The 20,425-nt window shown below is 48.6% G+C and overlaps 1 protein-coding gene across 1 annotated transcript in view; it reads left to right on the top strand.

Annotated features, from left to right (window-relative positions):
- ppargc1b (peroxisome proliferator-activated receptor gamma, coactivator 1 beta) overlaps positions 1–18,990 on the top strand; it is a 51,735-nt gene extending 32,745 nt beyond the window's left edge. Inside the window, exons 2-12 of the mRNA XM_031726001.2 lie at positions 404–589; positions 4,230–4,424; positions 9,411–9,536; positions 10,839–11,784; positions 11,913–11,958; positions 12,668–12,732; positions 12,828–13,431; positions 13,617–13,674; positions 13,843–13,961; positions 14,312–14,439; positions 14,634–18,990. Of these exons, the coding sequence (XP_031581861.1) occupies positions 404–589; positions 4,230–4,424; positions 9,411–9,536; positions 10,839–11,784; positions 11,913–11,958; positions 12,668–12,732; positions 12,828–13,431; positions 13,617–13,674; positions 13,843–13,961; positions 14,312–14,439; positions 14,634–14,725 (2,565 nt within the window). The 3' untranslated portion in view covers positions 14,726–18,990. The remainder of the gene's footprint in view (positions 1–403; positions 590–4,229; positions 4,425–9,410; positions 9,537–10,838; positions 11,785–11,912; positions 11,959–12,667; positions 12,733–12,827; positions 13,432–13,616; positions 13,675–13,842; positions 13,962–14,311; positions 14,440–14,633) is intronic.
- Positions 18,991–20,425: the final 1,435 nt, after the last annotated feature.

The raw sequence follows: 20,425 nt of genomic DNA, 5'->3' as shown, positions 1-20,425 counted from the left end.
GTGGAAGCCTCATTACATCTAATGAGCAGCTGCTGATGAGAGCTCCTTGTGATGCTGACAGCGAACAGTGATTTACAGTGCAGACTTTTATCCAAAGTGCCTCTCACTTTGAGAAAGGGCGGCTTGATGGGAGCTGAAGCTCTGACAGTACAACCACACAGAAACATTCAGACTCATCGGAGTCGTGGAAGAAGAACCATCTCCACGTTTGTGTTTCAGAGAGCACAGATAGCATCATCCACTGCTTAAGGCAAAGTAGAGCAAAAACACACTTTTACCCAGCTGTGATCTTTGTGACTTGTGCTATTTTGTTGTATCCCGAAAGAATCCAGGCTCCTGGGAATGCTGCTTTGATCTCAATGTTTAACTAACGTGACCTCTCCTTGTCTTTTTCCGTCCTCAGTATGGGGAGGAGGAGGTGTGTTCGGACCGTCTGGACACCGACTTCTCGGACATTGACCTCTCCCAGCTGGACACCAGCGACTTTGACAGCGTCAACTGCCTCAGCGAGCTGCAGTGGTGCAACGATCAGTCGGCTGACGCATCGCCGGCCTCTATTCACTACAGCACAGCAGATGAGCTGTTCGAGGTGAGGTTTCTGTCCTCTTCTCGGCGCCTCTTCTCTAAAATACGTCTCCTTTTTTTGGCCTCTTTCTTTCTCATACCTATGCTCATTAGAATATCTTTCTATTCTTGGAAGAGCTGGTGGTCAGAGGGAAATGATTCTTCGTCCCTTGTTTAGTGTTGAGACAAAGTTGCTGTTGTGTGAAGGACTTCCCAAATACTCCCTGCTGACTCCTTTAGCAGCACAGTGTACAAAATATGTGCTCTGATATTATTTTAGTGAACTGAGGCGAGCACGAGGTGTCAGGCTGGAATCAGCCGGCAAACACGTCCACGCGCTGCAGGCTTGTCTCGGCACTTCACACCAAACAGAGGCTGAATCTGTGCTTTTTGTTTTGGCACCTTCTTGTTTTTCCAGACCTTTTGACCAAAGCTGTTGTTTTATGAATTAATTCAGCTGTTAATTGAATCTCACACATGCCTTTCGTGGAGTTGGGTCTCAGAAGGATGTTGTTAGAGAGCCAAAGTTTCCTTTGCTGAAGTGGGTGTAACGCCCAAAGCCCTGGCCTGATCCTTGAGCTTAGATGTGGACATGCAGCGCGTCTCCGTGGGCTCAGCCAAGAAAGTAGTTCCCAGTTATGCTGCGTGTAACACGATGATGCAAGTAGCACATCTGCTGGGCCGCTGAAAGCCCGAGGCTCCGGTGTCCGGTGCCCTTCCTGGATGAATTCAAGGAATACCCTTCTAATCTTTCTTTATCTGCGAGCCGGCCCTGGATCATTGATCGTCCATAGGTTTCCAGTCCCTGCAAAGTCTTGCAGTCCCATTATGGAGGCTAAATTGAGAGCACCTCGAGAATAAAAAGACAATAACAGAGAGATAAAGTAGCATTTAGGTCCACATCATCTGCTGTGTAATGCAAGTCTGCTGATGGAAATTGCTTTGATGCTGCAATGTGCCACAGAGAGTATTGGTTAAATGAAGACAGGCAAAGCATTATGGGAATTCAGGTAAATAAACACCCACAGCCCCTGTCTGCACTCCAAGCGCCTCAGTTTTATTCTTACTTCGATCCACATTAGCTGACGCCTGAGCGACTCTTTGACTTCCTGCTGCTGACACGAAACTAAACTTCGCAAGATCACAGACGCACAACACACACAATCACAGAAACAATCACACAAACACAGTCACATAGACACAATCACAGACACAATCACGGACACACAGCACACACACAGCACAGACACAGTCGCACAGAAACTGTCACAGACACAATCACAGACACACAGCAAAGACACAATCACACACACAGTCGCGCAGACTGTGTCACAGACACAGGTGTATTCATACTGAGAAATTACAGCAGTGAGATTCTTCATGTCTGAGATCCACTAACAGCAGCCGGCTAATAAGAGAAGATACGAAGAGGAAACGGGCGCGTTAATCTCACCGTTTTTCTGGTTCTTTGTCTCGATCAAACACTGCAGCTGCTTTACTTCCCGGCCTTTGTGTTATCGGGAGCTCTTTGATGGTTTCATAGCACTTTTTCCTCTCTGTTTGTCTCCTCCTCATTCTGGTCTGTGTTCACTCATTTTTCTGTTTCTGCAAACTCACTCTGCACATGTGCAGATTTTAAAAACACAGCCCCCCCCCCATTCCTCTGATTTGTTATATTTCAGTCAATACTGTATTGATCAGACTAATACAGCAGTGCAGATGGTCAGACAGCGTTTGCTTATGAACACGAGTAATGAATAGAGTGATAAGCAGGCGCATGAAGCCCCCCCCAGTGTCTCTGCCCCTCTGCTATCAGTCAATATGGTGCTTATTTACGGTCGCGTGTCGCAATCTCATCCCCAGCTGGAAGTTATCGATCGTGTTTGTCTGACTTAATTTAACCTCAAAGTGCAGAGATCAGGAAAGGAAAGAGCAAATTGATTTAGAATTAGGATTTTAGCAATAAAAGCACACACACGCTCAGTGGACATCTGTTCAGCTGTTCATGTGTCAGCCAATCACATGGCAAGACGACCTGCTGAAGTTCAGACCAAGCATCAGAATGATGAAGAAAGAATGTGGCATGGTTGTTGGTCTGATCTCCAACCATCTCTGAGCTCAGAGGAAATATCCAGCCAGCAGCAGCTCTGTGGGAGGAAATGACTCACTGAGGTCAGAGGAGGATGGACAGACTGCTTGGAGCTGATAGGAAGGCAGCAATAACTCCAGTAACCACTCGCTACAACCAAAGTCTGCAGAAGAGCATCTCTGAACCTTGAAGCAGATGGGCTCCAGCAGCAGAAGACCACACCGGTGTCACTGCTGTCAGTAAGAACAGGACACTGAGGCTATGGCTAACACAGACTCTCAAACCTGGACAACAGAAGCTGGAGAAACATTTCCTGGTCTGACGAGTTTAAAGCATGAATCCATCCTACCTGTGTCCGTGTTCAGGCTGCTGCTGGTGTGACTCTCAGTACCATCGTTTAAACTCCGCAGCCTGCCTGAGTGCTGCCACTGACGACGCCTATCCTTTATGACCTCACTGCACCGTCTTTAGCAGGATAACAAAGCTCCGCGTCTCAAAGCTCTGATCATCTCAGACTGGTTTCTAGAACATGACCGTGAGTTCACTGCACTCAGATGGCCTCCACAGACACAGATCTCAGTCCTGCAGAGCAGCTTTGAGATGCAGCAGACACATCTGCATCAGCTGTGTGATGATGTCATGATGATGTCAATCTCTGAGCAGCTTGTTGAATCTGACCCATGAAGAATTAAACTCAGTACTAACAGGTGTACCTGCCAAAGTGTCTGTAAGTTCATCTATATTTTGATTGTCAGGTAAATATGAATCTGTTTTTCTGTGACTGTTAAACTAAGTATTGTTTTTAGCCAATCAAAGGCTTTCCTCTGCTGATGTAGCACTGTGTAGATTCCCGCAGAGAAGACATGAGTTGGCCTGAAGATGGAGAATAAATGTAGGAATAAATAGTTTTGGCAGCTGGGGACAGATGGATCTGGATGATAAAAGAGAGAGACAGATGAATGAAGCTCGCTGGCTTCCCGTAGGCCAGCCGTGCTATCGCCTCTCCACCAGACTCTGCTCTCAGCAAGATGGCAGCTCGTCAACAGTAAACAACTCCTGTGTGGATGTCACAGGAGGGCCGGCGGTGGAAAGAGAGCTGAGCTTGGACTGAAATTACACATAAATATTATTTTCTCCAAACGAGACAATGTTCATGTTGAAACATTACAGAAGTGCACATACAGCACGGCAGAGAACTCGTATCATAGTGACGGAGATAACGAGGTCAAAGGTCAGAGTGGAGTCACCTGACCTGTGATGTTATTGTGATAAATGACACAAACGAGAAGAAAGAGTGATCAGAATGGATGGGGCATTATTTGGGGAGTGATTCAGCTCCCAAAGAGTCCTTCAGTCTGAGAACCAAGACATCCATCCGTCCAAACATCCATCCATCCAAAAGCCATCCATCCAAACATCCATCCATCCAAACATTCATCCATTCAAACTCCCACCTATTAGGACTTTGGTGTAATATGAATGTGGTGATGATGATAGATCTGGTGTGGTGGATTAATAGTGGATCTCTGAGGTTTGTATCTGTGTTCCTGATCCCGCCCATGTTCTCTTCCTGCAGATAGAAGAGGAGAACGCGGCTCTGCTCGCCGCTCTCACCGACAGTTTGGATGGCATTGTGGATGCAGAGGTGGGTGGACTCTCTGTGTTCCCCGCCCTGGGGGAGGAGCCCAACCAAGAAGAGGAAGATGGTCTTTCTCTGAGCGCAGAGGACTTCAGCCAGCCTCTGGGGTCCGAGACCGAGGACCCGTCTCTGGTAAGATAACAGAGCAGCGTGAAGCAGCATCAGAACTGTTTCTTTTGTCTCTATTCTGGGTCCCTGGACCTCACTTTTCCACATCTCCCTCTGTTATGTTTGGTATATTCATCTCCTGTTTCTCTTTTGTCATTGGTCTGCAAATCAAAAGTCTCTCACAGCCCAACAGACAGAGATCCTTTAATGCAAGCTTCAAACCCTATCCAGCCCTCGTCACCCCGGCTGGCTCAGCATCTCCTTTCCCATGCTCTCCCTGCAGCTTTCTCCCTCGTATCGCCGCCTGTGTTGCGTTCACTAACCTTCATGTTCCCCTCATCGGCCTGTGAGGTTCAAAGTCTGCCTTTAACTGCAGGAAAACGGAGCAGCACAAAATAACCTTTCATCTTGTGTGTGTGTGCGCGTGTGTGTGTGGTGTGGGGGTCCTGTTTCTGGGAACCAGGCATCATTTCAGTCACACATAGAGTGAACTGCTTCAGAGAGAGCGCCTTGTAAAGGTTTGTGTCAGAATGAGATCTGGTCATAAATGATGAAATCCTGAAAAAGAATAAAGTCTGAGACGTGTTGAGGACGGCGATACAACAGATTCTTACAGCGAGCTGCTGACCTCAGACTTTTAGGAAACTTTTAAAGTTGTCTGAATGATTTGACGATTCTGCAGACCTACACAGACTCAGGACCATGAGTGAGGTGGTCTGTGTTGGTCTTTGTGCTGAAGCGTGTGTGTGTGTGTGTGTGTGTGTGTGTGTCCCTTTTCTTCTTTCACTCAGAGCTGCTGGAGCCCCCCCCTCCCCCTGGGCCTCTTCCTTGTTCCCTGAATCACTCTTCCTGGAACAAATCCTGTTCTCTCCTCACTTGCCCCTCCCCCTGTTATCAGCCCTTGCCTGCACCTGAGCCCGTCGCCCCCTTACCAAAAACTCTGAAACCTGTTGAGCCCCCCTGCTGGGCTCAGCCTGGAGGTAACTGAAGCAGGAAGTTATTTGACTGCTCGTGCAGTTACCTCCAATGCTGTCTTGTTGCTCTCGTCAACACGAATCCACCCGCTTCCTCAGCGCGCGGTGCTCGCAGGCTTTTCTTGTGTGCTCTGATTTAGCGGCAGCTGACAAAGATGCTATTGTTTGGCAGTCGTGAGTCATGGCGGATGTCTGAATACCTGCAGTGTAAACGTTCACCAGCGTGCTCTGACTTCTTTTTGCACTGACACGCTGAGGCCATCTATAAAACCAGCCTGTCCACATTTGCTGGGCTCTAAAATGAATGCAATGATAGACTATGAGATAAGAACGGGTCAATAACCTTTATGGAACAATAAAATATGTTCTTACAGCAAAAGAAGACACCATTGAGTCTCCTAAAATCAGGCTTTTTGGATTGAACTGCTCTGCAGAATTATACCAGCAAATGAATGATGGACCCTTACAGTGAATGCAGCTGTGCTGCAGAGGTCGGTGCTGGGGTCAGAGGTCGGTGCGGTGCAGTATAAAAATAAGAATCTGTGCATTTTCATGCCTCGTGCTTCTCACGTATGTATACAGAAGGACAAGGAGGTCGAGGAGCGTATAAATGATGAGACGTTCTGTTCCCCACCTAAATAATATCTGAACACTAAGACTACAGAACAACAGACACTAACAGACATGTAGGTGGAGCCTCGACAGTGTTGGTGTAATCATGTCCAGTGGGCCAGACACCAAGGATGGTGTCTGGCCCCATCATCCTTATCCCTGTTCATTTAAAGGTACACTGTAAAGTGTGAGCACCCACTGCGAGCTGTTTTAGTGACATCACCAGGATTGAGGGTTCAGTTTGACGACATGCAGAACACATCACCAATGACACGTTTAGGAATAATACTGTAATACGAGGTACTGAGCCAGAGGTTTTACTGTATGACTGGAGTACTCTAGTTTACTAGTAGTAGTGGGGACAGATCTGAGAGGCCTTAGCAGGAAAATAACCGGTGGCCAGGACATTCCTTCCAAATTGGTGGAAATTGCAATGACGGTAAATGTTTCAGTAATCAGGACAGTTTGGCTCTTGAGGAAGCCAAAAGAGAAGCAGTCAAGCCTGTGAGCGCTAACGGTGAGTGTGTGCCGGCAGGAAGTCGGGCATTGCTGCAGGCGGTTAAATGCAATGAATCTTTTGTTTGGTGCAAAACAGGCCAAAGATAGCGAGCAGTCATGCCACGACGTGCCTTCGTCTCTGCTGTCTTACACGTTTGTCCTTGAAGCTTCGGCGGTCATCAGTCAGCCGGAGCTCAGGTTGTAAGTAAGAGACCCCGAAGGTCACAGAAATGGCAGCTCAGACTTCATGACTGTCGCCGCCGTTTATTCTTGAAGTTTTGGTTCACTTTTGATAATATTGATCCCAAAGGTCCACATGTAGAAAACTCCAGAGCAGTTTGATTGTGACAGATGCAGCTCTGAGACACACGGGGCTCCGTTAGCTTTAAATTATTACACTGCACAGGGCTGTGTTTGACTTCAGAAACAATTTATGTCGGCCTGTCTCATATCATGCAGCTTTAACAGCTAACTTCAGTCTAATAAAACAAAGTTTGGTCAACAACGTGCAGCTTGGCTGGACGTAAATGAGCTGTAAAAAGTGAAGGTGTTCTCATAACATTTGTTAGATTTCGATCACAGGTGCAGCAGCCGGACATCCATGCAGGCAGAGCAGCCTCCTAACAACATTATTCTCTTTACTCTGTGTGTGTCTGTGTGCTGTCACATGACTGCTGTCACTGTGTTCAGGCCTTAATGAGGCGGCGCCCTCTACTGATAAATCCTAGAATCCTAAATTTTTTTCCAAGGTCTTCTAAAAGTCGTGTCTGTGTGGTGTGATTATAATTACATGACATATATGTATACAGCTCCGTAAACAGTGACAAGTTCAGTTTCCTCAGAGCTAAAAGAGCCGTGCAGAAGCTTTTAACATGTGTTTTCTCTGCACCGTGTCCCCCTCCTTCGGTGCTCGTGCACGCTCTTGCAGTTTGTTCACACGTGATTGGCCCTCGGCTCTTTCTTCCTGCCTGTGTGTCCCAGTGTAGAACAAGGCTTCCATTGATGAGGCCACTGAAGTTGTGGGAGGTGTCCAGAGTAGAGCGAAGAAGAGTAAACTGTGTGTTTGAGAGCCCCGGACACTTTCAGTGGTCCAAACAGACACAAACCTTCAGTCGCCACTTTCACGTCCCTCAATGGGACTCTGAGCGGAGCATCAGCATGCGCTCAGAGCCAAGTTGGCTCGGCCACAAAGAGCCGCTGTGGCCCATTAACGATGTGGGCGACCGGCCCGCTCACCCAGACCCACATAGTATCTGTGCTTGCAGCCAGCACTGAGGGCTGGTGATGATGTGCAGTGGCGCTCACAGAGACACGGCTTCTAATCCTGACCTCCAGATAGGCAGCCGCAGCATCACGCCATAATAAACGCTCTGCACAGACCTACTGCGTAGGTCTTCATATAATGTTGCTTACCTGTGACGGCCCCGATCAGAAACAGAGTTTTTATGAAACGGCAACATCTGTGAGTTTCTATCAGCGATTCAGAGAGACCCAACCCCTGCTGTCAGGAGTACTGCAGTAGTACAGTATCAGTGAGCTGGTCACACATGCGAGCTCTGCTTGTGTATAATTGGCTGATAATCAACAAGCTGAGGTCATACCACAGGAAGCTTCTCGTCAGCTGGTACAGCTTTCAGTTTTATAGCAGCAGCTCACCACAAACTCTGGCGAGCTCAGAGAGACCGCCACAGCAACAGAACCGGGTCACGGTTCTCCAACCTCCAAACCGTTAACCAAACCTCAAACTAAAATCAGAGCCGAGACTCGTTCACCTCGCTGCAACACACTGAACTTTACTGTGACTGCTCTGACATGCAGGCTGTCAGCTGACCACAGCTGGCTGTTTCAGCACGTGCTGCTTCAGGAAATCCTCCGCATGGCTCCGGTCCTCCTCCTCCTCCTGCAGAGCTGCATTTTAGAATAGAATAGAATTCAACTTTGTCATTGCATATGTCACAGGTACAGGGCAACGAAATGCAGTTTGCATCCATCCAGAAAGTGCTTTAGCCGTGATATAGATATATTACAATATATATTAGCAATAATATAGATATGTAAGTATATTACAGAAATGGGTCTATTATGGTATGTTATAATGTACACGGTATGAAGTATGTTATGAATATTCTATAACTATAAGTATGTACAGGCTGTAGTGAGTACAAGCTATGTACAGGCTATGACAGGATATAAATATGAAAAAAACTATACAGAATATGAAATAAAAAACTATACAGAAATATGAGATATACAGTTATACAGAAATGTGAACTATGCAAGTTATAAACAGTTGTAGGATTAAAAATTATCGTATGTACAGAATGATTATTTACACAGAACTATACAGTAGTGCAGTTAAGATAAGTGAGATATGTGGATAATTTCTACAGAGGCTATATAAAGTGCTAGTGGTTGTGAGTGGTGGTTCAGTCCATGTTATTTTCTGCATCGTCTTCTGCAGAAGGAGCTGATGGAGCTGACATGAAGCTCAGACCTGCACTGAATGGGTGACAAGGACAGTGGGCGGGGCTTGGGGGTGCTAGTGTTAATATTCAGCTGAAGGGTAATACTGGGGAATGATGCAGGACAGGTTGGCTTCACGCCTGTAACAAGAGTGTGATGGAGGGATGAAGGAGCAGTCATGCTCGGATATTATAGAAAGAAAGAGTTTGTAATGGGAACGTGAGCTTTAGTTGAGTGATAAATGTACAGTATGTTGACCCGGCCTGCATGTTACTCTTGTACAAACATCCATCAGCGAAGTGTTAACAGCTGACAGAACGTAGATTAAAAACCGGCGCATTCATCTCTCTGTGAGCCCTCGGCCCGTGTTTGTCTTTTTACTGCATTTGTACGTCCGCCTCTGGCGCTCTTTGTCTACGTCATGAAGACACCTCTGACACCTTTTGATTTTCTTCCTCCTCAGCTGAAGAAGCTGCTGATGACGCCTCCCAACATGCCCGCAGGCATGGACGTGCACAAAGAGGGCGTGAACGGCCATCGCTACTGCAACAGAAGCTTGCGCCTTCGTCCGGTCAGACCTCTGCTGAAGGTGAGACAGTTCCTGTCAGTACGTGCTGTTTAAAGGTTCACTGCTTGTTGAATTAGGTTTTCAACAGCAACGTCATCAGCAACAAATTATCAAAACTAAATTCTCCAGCCTCTGGATTTTTACAATGAGTATAAAACCAGTCGACGCAGTACTTGTGGCTGCGTAGGTAGTAGTACATCAGTAGTAAGTGGTACAGTACGAAGCAGTTTTTACAGATTATTAAGCTGTATAATAAAAGCTTGCAGAAGCCTTCCTGAGGAGAGGATGCTGCTGATGCTGGACAGAGTTCACAGAGCTGTGGCTTTAGCTTTAGAGCTGCGTAGCTGTGCTGTGGCAGATTGTGTGAGGGCAGCAGTGAGTTATGTGGATAAGCCACAGCTGCACGCAGCACAGACATTAAACGTGAGCCTCTGTGCAGGGCAGGAAACCGCTTCCATGCTTTGTTGTGTGGGGCTTCATTTTTCGTTCCCATGAACAGCTGCAGACAGCAGAATGAAATAAAACAGTTCATCTGAAACATCAGGATGTAGTGGAAGACTACAGGCTGCTGTAGTTGCATCCTTCATTACCACATAGCAGGCCTTAACTGTGTTCGCTCACAGCACCGGTGCTACAAGGGCTGCAGACCAAAAAGTTGTTGCACAGAAAGGCCTTTTGACTTTTCCTTTCTTGTCCTTCAGATTGTGTTTTTGTTTCGTCCCAATGCAGCTTCCAAATTCCATCAGATTCTCTGAGCCGCCTGCACATGCCCTCTACCAGCACACTGGCGGCAAACACAAAGCAATTCCGGGAATTGTTGTAGAATTTGAGTCTAATTACACTGATACAAGAACAATCACAACAGACTACAGCTACTCTGTAGCATTGTGACGTAGTTTGGCTTCAAAATCATTTATGGCACTGATACGGCCTCCTGCAGAGGGAAACAACATCCACTGTGTCGGAAAATCAGAAATTGATCCATTTTTACAATTATTTTATGTTTGTTTGGCATCAGAGCGAGGATCGTTGCCAGGTATACATAATAAAGTCACGTTATAGTACATTTTTACAGTGAGCCGAGCTGTTTTTGCTCAGCAGTGCACACACAGAGCTGAGCATCATCATAAATCCCTCGCGTCTTATTTTTTCCTACATGCTCGCGTTGTTTCTCACCCACTGGTTTATGCTCTTGGTAGACTGTGGTGCTCATTTGGGCAGTGCTTTTTGCAGGTTGTTGGTAGACACGCCCCCACCGCCATGTTTTTTTTCCTGTATGCAGAGCACTTTCTGTTCTCACTGCTTGTTTGTCTCCATCTTCAGAGTGATGTCCCTCAGGAGAGGAAGCCCCGGGCGGTGCGTCCCGCTGGGCGTCTGTGCACAGAGCTTCACCGCCACCTCACCACCACAGAGGACACCGCAGCTCCTGACACGGAGGAGGATGACGAGGAAGAGGAGGACGAGGACAGTGAGTCTGAGGAGGAAGAAGAGGAGGAGGAGTCCTCCAGCAGTGAGGCGGAGGGAGCGGCAGGCATGGCCGCTGCCCCCGCTGAGGCACCGAAGCCTCAGTTCAGCTCAGAGAAGGAGCTGCAGTCTGTGGTGGAGCTGATCAGGTACATGCACACCTACTGCCTGCCCTCGCGCAAGCAGCAGGGCTGGGATCGTAAGGACCGTGACCTGCCGCGGCCCCGGGCCCGACCTGAGGCCCCCCGCTCACCCGCCACAACCTCTCACAGCAGAGTGATACTGGTGGCTGGTCCCGGGACCGGCGGGGGCTCGACTGGGTCAGCCAGCGCCGCCCCCAGGAAGCTCCCCTTCGCTCGGCGAAGGGAGATGAAGGCTGACTCCCTTCTCCGCACGCTCTTGCAGCAGAGCAGCTCTTTTGATGTGAGCAAGCCTTACAGACTGCACCGCCCACCCTACTCCCGCAGCCCCAACCGAACGGGAGAACCCGCTCCCTCAGGCCCCGCCAACCCCAAGCCAGACCTTGAGACCCCTGAGAGGAGAAGCCACTCCTCTGAGCCACCACGAAGCCTGGAGGAGACTGCAGACTGCAGCGGCTCCTTCTCAGTTCGTCGCTCACGGCGGCTGGCATCGTTTCCAAGCCGCTTCGCCAAGAGGTTGCGCCCTGAATGGGCCAGGGAAGAAGACGGGAAGGAGGGACGGGCGGGGTTTACACGGCCGCCCACCCAAGCTGGAGGGGAAAGCGCGATGGAGACGCTGCCAGGAAAGCTAACGTCCAGTGAGCTGAGCGACCCCTGCTGCCACGGTACGTCACGCACGTCCTCCTTCGTTCATGAAGGCGGGGTCTGCGAGTGTGACCTCGTCACAGCAATACTGACCTACATGCTGATGAGTTTGTACATGGCAGTGAGAGGATTTTTGTTGTGGTTGCAGAAAAGCCAGCCTGCCTGTGTCTGCCTCTCAACACAAAGTCTGCAGGGTGAGTATCCACAGCTCAGAGTACCTGTAGGTTTCACCAGGCAGGTGTGCCTCAGTTATTTAGGCCTGAAGCTTCACTTTAGGTTTACTGATGTTGAGCTGACAGCAGTGCAGAGGTGACGCAGCAGGCGGTCCACGCTGAACATACTTCAGATTATGATGCTGAGAGGATTGTTTCAGCTGTGCTAATCTAAAGCCTGTAAACATGCAAATGACTGTTAATCACCTGGAAATCATAAAAACCTGCATTCATTCGTTTCATCCTGTTTGGGTATTTGCTTAATGGTCTTAATTATAAAAAATTGAATGGTTGGCAGTTTGTCAGTGTGCACACTGTTTGGGCTGACACTAAATTTAAGGCTTCGTGCAGGAACGCAGTGACATCACTTACCCTGCAATGAAACGGTCTCTCACCAGTTGAACTCACTTTTACTTCGGTATAAAAGACGCAGGAGTTCTAGCATAAGGTAACCAAAACAAGAAGAACCCTCACATTCAGGCTGCTCACCTGTGGGTCTGATGAGATTTCAGGATAAAAGACTTCAGCACCATCCATGGAACCATTTCTGAACTTATAAGCCAGACCCAGATTCATCAGGACCCTGGCTGGTTTATCAGAATTTAATTTGGGCAGACAGAGTACTTTTTCAACATTATTGAACGATGGTTGTGTTCTGGGCTCTAACGTGTCCTCTGCTTTGATCCGGCAGGGAGTCCCAGTACAGCACCAAGGCCTTCGAGCAGACACTCAGCGTGGACCTGTGCGGAACGGCGGGTAAGCCTCTTTCTGCTGGGGCCCCACGTGATGACATCATAGCTGCACATGCTGTTTGTCGCTCATGTACTCAAGCCTTTGTCGTCCCCACTCAGGTCTCACCCCTCCCACGACCCCGCCTCACAAGCCTGTGGAAGACGAGCTGTTCAAGCCGGCAGATGGAGGAAAAGGTGGCAGCGGTGGAGGCGAGCCCATCCACCCAGCTTCAAACAGCAGCGCTGCCACAAAGACCTCGTCCTGGGCGAGCCGGGCTCACCACCAGCGGAAGCTGCCAGAGCAGACAGAGCTATACGCTCAGCTCAGGCGCATGGGCCAGGCCGGCGAGGCCGACGCCCACCACGGCTTCGGCGACCACGACTATTGTCTGCTGAGCCTCGGCGAGAGCCACAAGCGTAGCGCTGCCATCTTCGGCACCATGTTGCAGGGACGAGCAGGGAGCGAGAGAGTCGGCGCTCCAACTCCCAGAGTGGTCGAGGAGGAGCGGGAAGGGAAGGAGAGCGAAGACGGGCTGGTGCACCCGGAGGCTGCAGAGCCGCGGGAGCAGCTGACCTTGTCATCGTCACCTCTGTCAGACCGCCAGTCAGACGCCGCCACGCCGCCAGCTTCTGAAGAAGAGGCTGAGGGCTCGGCCGCATCTCGCTCGCCCTCGCCCATCCCCCACCTGTGCCCCGACTCCCCCTCCAGCAAGACAGACTCCAGGTAAGATGGACACTTCGGGGGGGGGCTCTTACATTGAGTCTTACATTGTCAGAGATCAGAGGTCATTATTTCTGGAACATAGGGGTTTTTTTTTTTTTTTTGCCGCAGTCACCTGTTACCTGCTCGTGTCTTTCAGTTTCACCTTGTATCCATCCTAATCTCACATTCTACCCCCCCTCTTTCAGTGAGAACTCGGAGATTTGTCCTGACGACACGCAGAGGATCAAAGCCAATCCTGACGAGGTACGTTCGTCATTCCAGAGCCTGAGCGCTGAAGTAGCCACGGTCAGGTGTGCCTCTGCGTACCTGAGAGCGGCTCTGCGCTCGGCCTCCCTCGCTTTAGTTCTCACATCTTTCAGTATTCTGTATTGTCCTTTGTCCTCACTGTTGCCATGGTTTCCCTGTTGCCAGGACAACTGCCAGGTGTTTTACATCCACAACCTGCCGAGCAGCGTGACCCAGAACATGCTGAGGAAACGCTTCCAGGTTTTCGGCAAAGCAGAGGACTGCAAAGTCATCATCTGCAACGAGTAAGTGTGTGTGTGTGTGTGTGTGTGTGTGTGTGTGTGTGTGTGGGCCACCTCCCTGTCGTGTAGTCTGTCCCGTGATTGGCCACGGCCCCTAAAAGTCAGAGAGGGTCACTACCTGAGGGGCTCATTAAATTTGACTTTGAAAGTTGAATTTCATGATGGCGCCCGCTCCTGTTGTTGCAGACAAACCCAAACATTTGGTGGTGATGATGTAATAGTCTCGTTTCGGGGTCAGAGGTGAAGTCACTGCTTCATTGTATCCAGGATGTCACCGATGAGCTTTCTGTGTCTGCACCACGCCTTAAAGCATCAGTAAGCTAATGCACCGCCTGTCCTCTGCTGGCCTGTAGGGAGCGCTGTGGGGTGATAAAGATCCGCTCGTCGGGCGTTCAGAAGCACTGGAGAGAGCGGGAAGCTGTTTTCCAGAACGGACCGGCGAGCCCGCGGAGGCTGACGAGGAAGCGCTACATAGACCTCGGTAATGAACGCACACAGCAGCACTCACAGGTGCACTCAGTAACCTGGACAGGTGTGTCAGTCATTAGTGCAGCAGAGGAAGAGCGCTTCAGCTACCACAGAGCATTCTCCGCCTGTAGAGGCGGGGCGCTCACCCAGCTGTGGTTTGTTTCCCAGCAGCACGCCTGACCTGAAGCTTTGCTCTGTCTGTTTCAGATGAAGCCGGTCCCGGCCCAGTCAAGAGCAAGTACGATGCAATGGACTTTGACACTTTGCTGAAGGAGGCCCAAAAGTCCCTGCACCGCTGACAGAAGAGGTCCACCGTCTGGCCAGCCTTAGTAAAGAGCATCAGCCCTGCAGCGACGCGGCTCTGCCCTCAGACTGACTCCCGGTTCCTCCACGCAAGATGACCTCGCAAAATGTTTACATTTTTACTGTTGGAATAAACCACGAGGACCTCGTTTTTTTAAGTTCTTTCACCGGAGGACACTGCTCATAAACGAGGTGCCGCTGGGACCGCGGAGCGGCGCAGAGTCACTTCAGAGAGATCGCTTCTGTGCTGCTTTCCTGTCTGCACCGGGATGCCGTCGGCTCACCGTGGACGAGCGGGCGTGAGAGACCCCGTAGCAGATCCTTGCTATCCCTGCGTGGCGTTGGTTGTCGTGGTGTGTGTCCCCATGTGTTCGTCGTTCTGTTTGTTTTGTAAAAAAAGAGAGAAAATCCCCTCTGAGGTCACGACAGGCGACTCTACGAGCTGCGTTTGCTTGTGCGGTCGCATAACCCCAAAAAAGAACCTGCTTTGTTTCAGCGACAAATTCTGGATATTATTAATTTTAAAATTACTGTGTGTGTGTTATGGACAAAGAATATAAGAAAACATTTAATGTAATCATTTTATGACTGAGAAAGTTTACAAATCTAATATGAAGAAAAAAAATCATGTTTTTTCCTTTTTGTAATTGTAGTGCTTCCTTGATTTGATCTATGCACTGTAAGGACGCACCTGTCTCTGCTGTCCCTCCCTCCGATCTCTGCCATGCTGACGTTACGGCTGCTGCTGCTGCTGATTCACACACGAAGGCTTTCGGGATTTGGGAAAAGTGTTCCCGCACTCGTTCACACGCACTGAAATAAGATGTGAGTTTACTGGAACGTGACGCCTAGAGATGTGGCCTGAGATGGAGGCGTAGGTACAGATTAGTTTGCCCACATCCATCAGAACCAGGACGAATGTTGGAAACACTTTTCCCAGATCTCAGAGCCTCCTGTCTCCCTGATGGGAGCCACATCCATCCCCCCCAACCGCCAATGCAACCGTTACTGTTTACATCTGGACAGCAGCAAGCGTGAGGAAAATGGAGAGCGCTCTGTACAAATCCAGCACTTTGTCCAGTATTCACCCCTTGATGCTGCTCATCAGCCCCCTGGGGCCGAGAGTTGCCGGCGGGTCACGTGTGCGGGCCAGCCGCGGCACGAGCGTTGCCCTCGACAGCACGCAGAAGGATCGGCTGGTCTTGTGGAATGTATTCAAGGACCTGAATGTAATCGTGGCGTTTTCCCCGTTTCTGCTCGCCCAAAGATTGTGGAGCTCTCCGGTGCTTTAAGAGGGTACACCGGCCAGGCTGCGTGAGCCGCTCCGGCCTTAGCAATCGTCCGCTTGCAGCCGATTTACATTCCCGGCGCAGCTAGCAGCAGCAGCACGCCGTCAAAGGGAGAGAGCCTCCACAGCTGCCGGCGAGGTGGCACGATACGGCCCGGGGACGAGCGAGGGGCCGGCCGAAAGGGAAGGAACAGAGCGGGGGTTTCCCGTCTGTTTCAGATGAGCATCTCTACCTCACATCCATCTGCCCCCGCCCTTTGTCTGTATACGCTCTCTCCCTCCTCTTTTATAAGTGTCTGTCACTGGTTTTTTTGCTCGGTGTTCTCGGTGTGGGGCTTTTCTCTGCTGATGGGCAGTGTGGGTGGGGTTTTTTTAATACTGCGACTCCTACCACTATTAGCCCCGGTGGGGGGCTACTCTCTGTATCCGGGGCCCGCCTTGAGGCGGTCCTCGGCGTGTCTGTTTCTTCGAGTCTCGACCGTGTCCTCGTGTAGCTGAGTGTTTCGTCTTCGTCTCGTGTTTGAGTTGGACACTACTGATGCTAACCCTAACCCGGGCCGGGCCAGGGGGGCGGAGCAGGTCAGGTTACCCGTCTTCCCCTCATTCTTCCTCGGGAACGCGCCCAATCCTGATCTCCTGCTCATCCTCGCTCCCGGCCCGACTCCCTCTCTCTCTCTCTCCCTCCCTCCCTCTCTCTGTCTTTGGGTTTGAGGGTTCCGGGTCTTTCTCAGACTCCTCCCACTTCTTTCCCTTTCCTCTTCCTTTCTCTATCTAATCGACTCGTTGGTAACACACAAAAAATTGAATGTTTACATCACTTGATTCTCGTCTGACTTTATTAGGAACGCACACTAAGTACAAAGGCGCCTTATTCAGTGTTTCAAACTAAAATAACAGCAAGCAAAGTGTCCCAGGGGGCCGCACCCCCCAAGGCTCACTGATGTCCAAAATGTATACATACTGATGGAGGAACAAGAACACCTGAATGAGTATTTGTGCTTAGTATGTATACTACTCAAAAGTGAGAGAATGTGCTGGTTTACATGTTAAAAAGAAATATATGAGTATATAATGTGTACATAGCACTATGCCTCATTGTAAACATAAAATGTATTGTGTGTTTTTGTAAAGGTGGTGGGTCACTGTTGATTCTGAATCAGGCGGGAGGTGCTGGTTTGGGTGGGGGAGGAAATCCAACACTGTAGTTCCCTTTAGTCCGTCACACTAGCACGTCCCATTTCTTTGCTGTTTATGAAACGATGCGTTTTATCTTCAGTTTTCTGAAAAAGCAATTTAAGATGCAATACATAATAATCTTCTGATTACAGCCTTCCTCACATCCTGAGGAAATAATGCGTGTGGGTGATGCTGAGGCGTACTGCAGGCTGTTCTGTGCGCAGACCGCGGCGGGAGGAAAGCGGTGCGTCGTGAACGGCCGTCCGAATTTACTCTTGCACAAAATTGTCCCAAATGGTGAAACGGCGTTTCCCATCAAAGAGCCAATGGGAAGGAATTTCTGTCGTGTAACAGCAGCAGCTGATCCACACCGCAACCGGAACACGGGATGTGAGAGGGGGGAAGCAAAAGGAAGCTGTCGCCGGTTTGACCCCGTTAAATATCTTCAGGCGATGCAGAAATCCCCCCCCTCCCCCGCAGAGGCGCAGGTATGTGGGCGGAGTTTTCTGGATGAGGTTTCCGCCCTGCTTTTAATTTGAAAATCTGAGACCGAGTGGGGTTTCTGCAGTCAGTCCTCCAGGTGAACGACATCAGCTACCCCCGTCTCCAAACGGCAAGCCTTAAAAACCAGCCGGGGGAACCACTAGCTTTTATTATTACTGTTTAACCTCCTTTCCAATCCAACGTGGTTTATTATTAAATAATTACTGACGTAATTACAACTTTTTTCAATAGCCATATTATAAAAAAATATATACATATATATGAATATATATTTGTGTGTTTGTGTAGATATCTAGATGATTATATACTTTCTTATAGAAAACTTTGATGTTGATCATTCTCCTGAGTGTTTTGAGAACACATTTCAGCATATATAGATATATATAAAAGTGCTGTCTGCCTGGTCTAGGTCCTAGGTCAGCAGGCAGCAAATCCAAATAATTTAGAAAAAAAAAAACCTTCCAAAGGGAATACCCTCGTCACAATGCAATACCTTTCTTTCCACCCTTCCTTTCAGAAAAATGGGAAATGGCAAGAAAATCATTTGTTAGGCAGGTTAACCAAAAAAATTTTAAAAAGTCTTCAGTAATAAAGAGCTCGGCTCGCAGCCCGTGGAAAAACACGTGACGTCTTGGGTTTTCTACGTTGGCGATGCCGTGGCCATTTAAAAAAAAAAAAAACGTGTCCGCCCACGACTCGTTTCACGTCTTGTCGGGTTTTTGGTTTGAGAATGGAGCCCAGCATCGACGCGTCTCTATCTCCTAAATGTGAGTTTGGAAACTCGACAAAGGGCATACGCGTTTCATCGTTTCTCATTTCTATTGATTTCCTGTCTATTTACATCTAATGACTATCAGATTCACAAATTCTTATTTTTTCTTTTTTAACTTAGTTTTTGGTAAAAGACAAAAAGGTAAATACTGCTAGTGAGATTTTATATTTTTACATATGTTGGTTTTATTTCGCGTCTTTTTTATTTATATGCCACTTAGTTTGGACGTCTTTGGTTTTGTGTGAATTCATATGTCTGCAGAATGTGGAGACAAAGGCATTTCAGTATTTTTGAATTGTTAAAATCTAGTTTCATAGAAGCGGAGTATCTGATGTTATAAATTATATTTTAATTCATGTAAATAGTTTAAAACAGAAGATTATGGCTTCCTTTTAAACTGAATACATTTCTCTTCAGAGATTGTTTACATTATGAAACTGTAGAGATGTGCTCCTCATATACTGTATAAAGTACATATATTCATTGATTTGCCTCCAAAAATAAAATCCTAATGAACAAACCTTCGGTGCACGTGCTGCTTTTTGGCACAAACGGGCGAAGCCACCGGAACACCACCCAGGTCTGCGGCCGTCTGTCGAGGCCGAAAATTGGAGCCACCGACTCTGTCCCACGTGAACAAGCTTTTTCTGCCGTTTTAATGCAGCGGTCTGTGGTTCGCCATCTTCATCCTACAGTATGTTCAGTTTTCATGCTGTCACCACCTGTCATACAGCACCAATCGCAGCAGCAGTCATCTAAAGGTGCTTTACACAATCATGAGCCACGTCCATCCCCCCCAACCGCCAATGCAACCGTTACTGTTTACATCTGGACACCAGCAAGCGTGAGGAAAATGGAGAGTGCTCTGCACAAATCCAGCACTTTGTCCAGTATTCACAACCTTGAAGCTGCTCATCAGACCTGTGGGGCCGAGAGCTGCCCGCAGGTCACGAGTGCAGGCTGGCCGCGGCGTGAGCTGATCATTCTGAAGGATCAGCTGGTCTCGTTGAATGTATTCGAGGACTGGGGTGAGGAAGGTTTCCCGGCTCGGCTGGTCGGAGGAGAGGGCAGAGGGAACGGCTGGTTTCTGATACATGGACGTTGTTAGCAGAGTGGAAGTGCTTTCTTTATAGTCGGATTTTCAGAATAATACTCATGTTGTGCTGATGTACGAAGGAGAACTGCAATACTGCATCCAATACTTCCACTGCTGGAGACGGCCAGCTTCCTGTGAATGGGATCAAATAAGAATCCCTCAGTGTTGCTGGATCCAGTCCTGAAAGTAAATGTCACTTCTGAAAATTTACTGCAGCTCATATTTCCAAAATAGTCTCAGGAACCAAAAGTGGTTAAAGCTAAACTCTGTCATTTGGCCCGTCGTACACGGGGATGCTGAGCGCATGTCACAGAAAACTACGCTGATGCAAATAAACTTTAGTCACTGTGCTGTCCGTTTGACTGACGAGACACTGTGTCTGTCTCCTGAATCCCAACTGGAAGCTGGTTCCACACAAGAGGGGCCTGAAAACTGAAGGCTCCCATTCTACTTTTAAATACTCTAGGAACAACAAGTAAGCCTGCAGTGTGAGAGCGAAGTGCTCTAATGGGGTGATATGGTACTATAAAGTCACTAAGATAAGATGGGGCCTGATTATTGAATTTGGATTTTGAATTTCAGAACTGAAAAATGAGGTTAGCTTTAAACCACCAACCACTGCAGTTCCTCTAGCATCCAGCAGAGGCAACAGTGAGTCAGTCCCATAGAGTCCCATGTTAAAATAAACATGTTTTCAGCCTGATACACAGGCTGTTCTGATATCTATACATAATTTCCCCCTTCACAACGGCAGGGGGGTGGGGGTTCTGTAAGTGCACAAGTTTGCACAATTAGGGGGTGTGGCCTCTTTAACTGACATGCTGATGGTGACACAGGTGGCTGTAGCTGGATTGTTGTCA

Source organism: Oreochromis aureus, linkage group 2 (assembly GCF_013358895.1).
Source record: "Oreochromis aureus strain Israel breed Guangdong linkage group 2, ZZ_aureus, whole genome shotgun sequence".
Classification (NCBI taxonomy): Eukaryota; Metazoa; Chordata; class Actinopteri; order Cichliformes; family Cichlidae; genus Oreochromis; species Oreochromis aureus.
The sequence above is the reverse complement of the archived record's forward strand: the minus strand, read 5'-3'. Positions and strand labels throughout refer to the sequence as shown.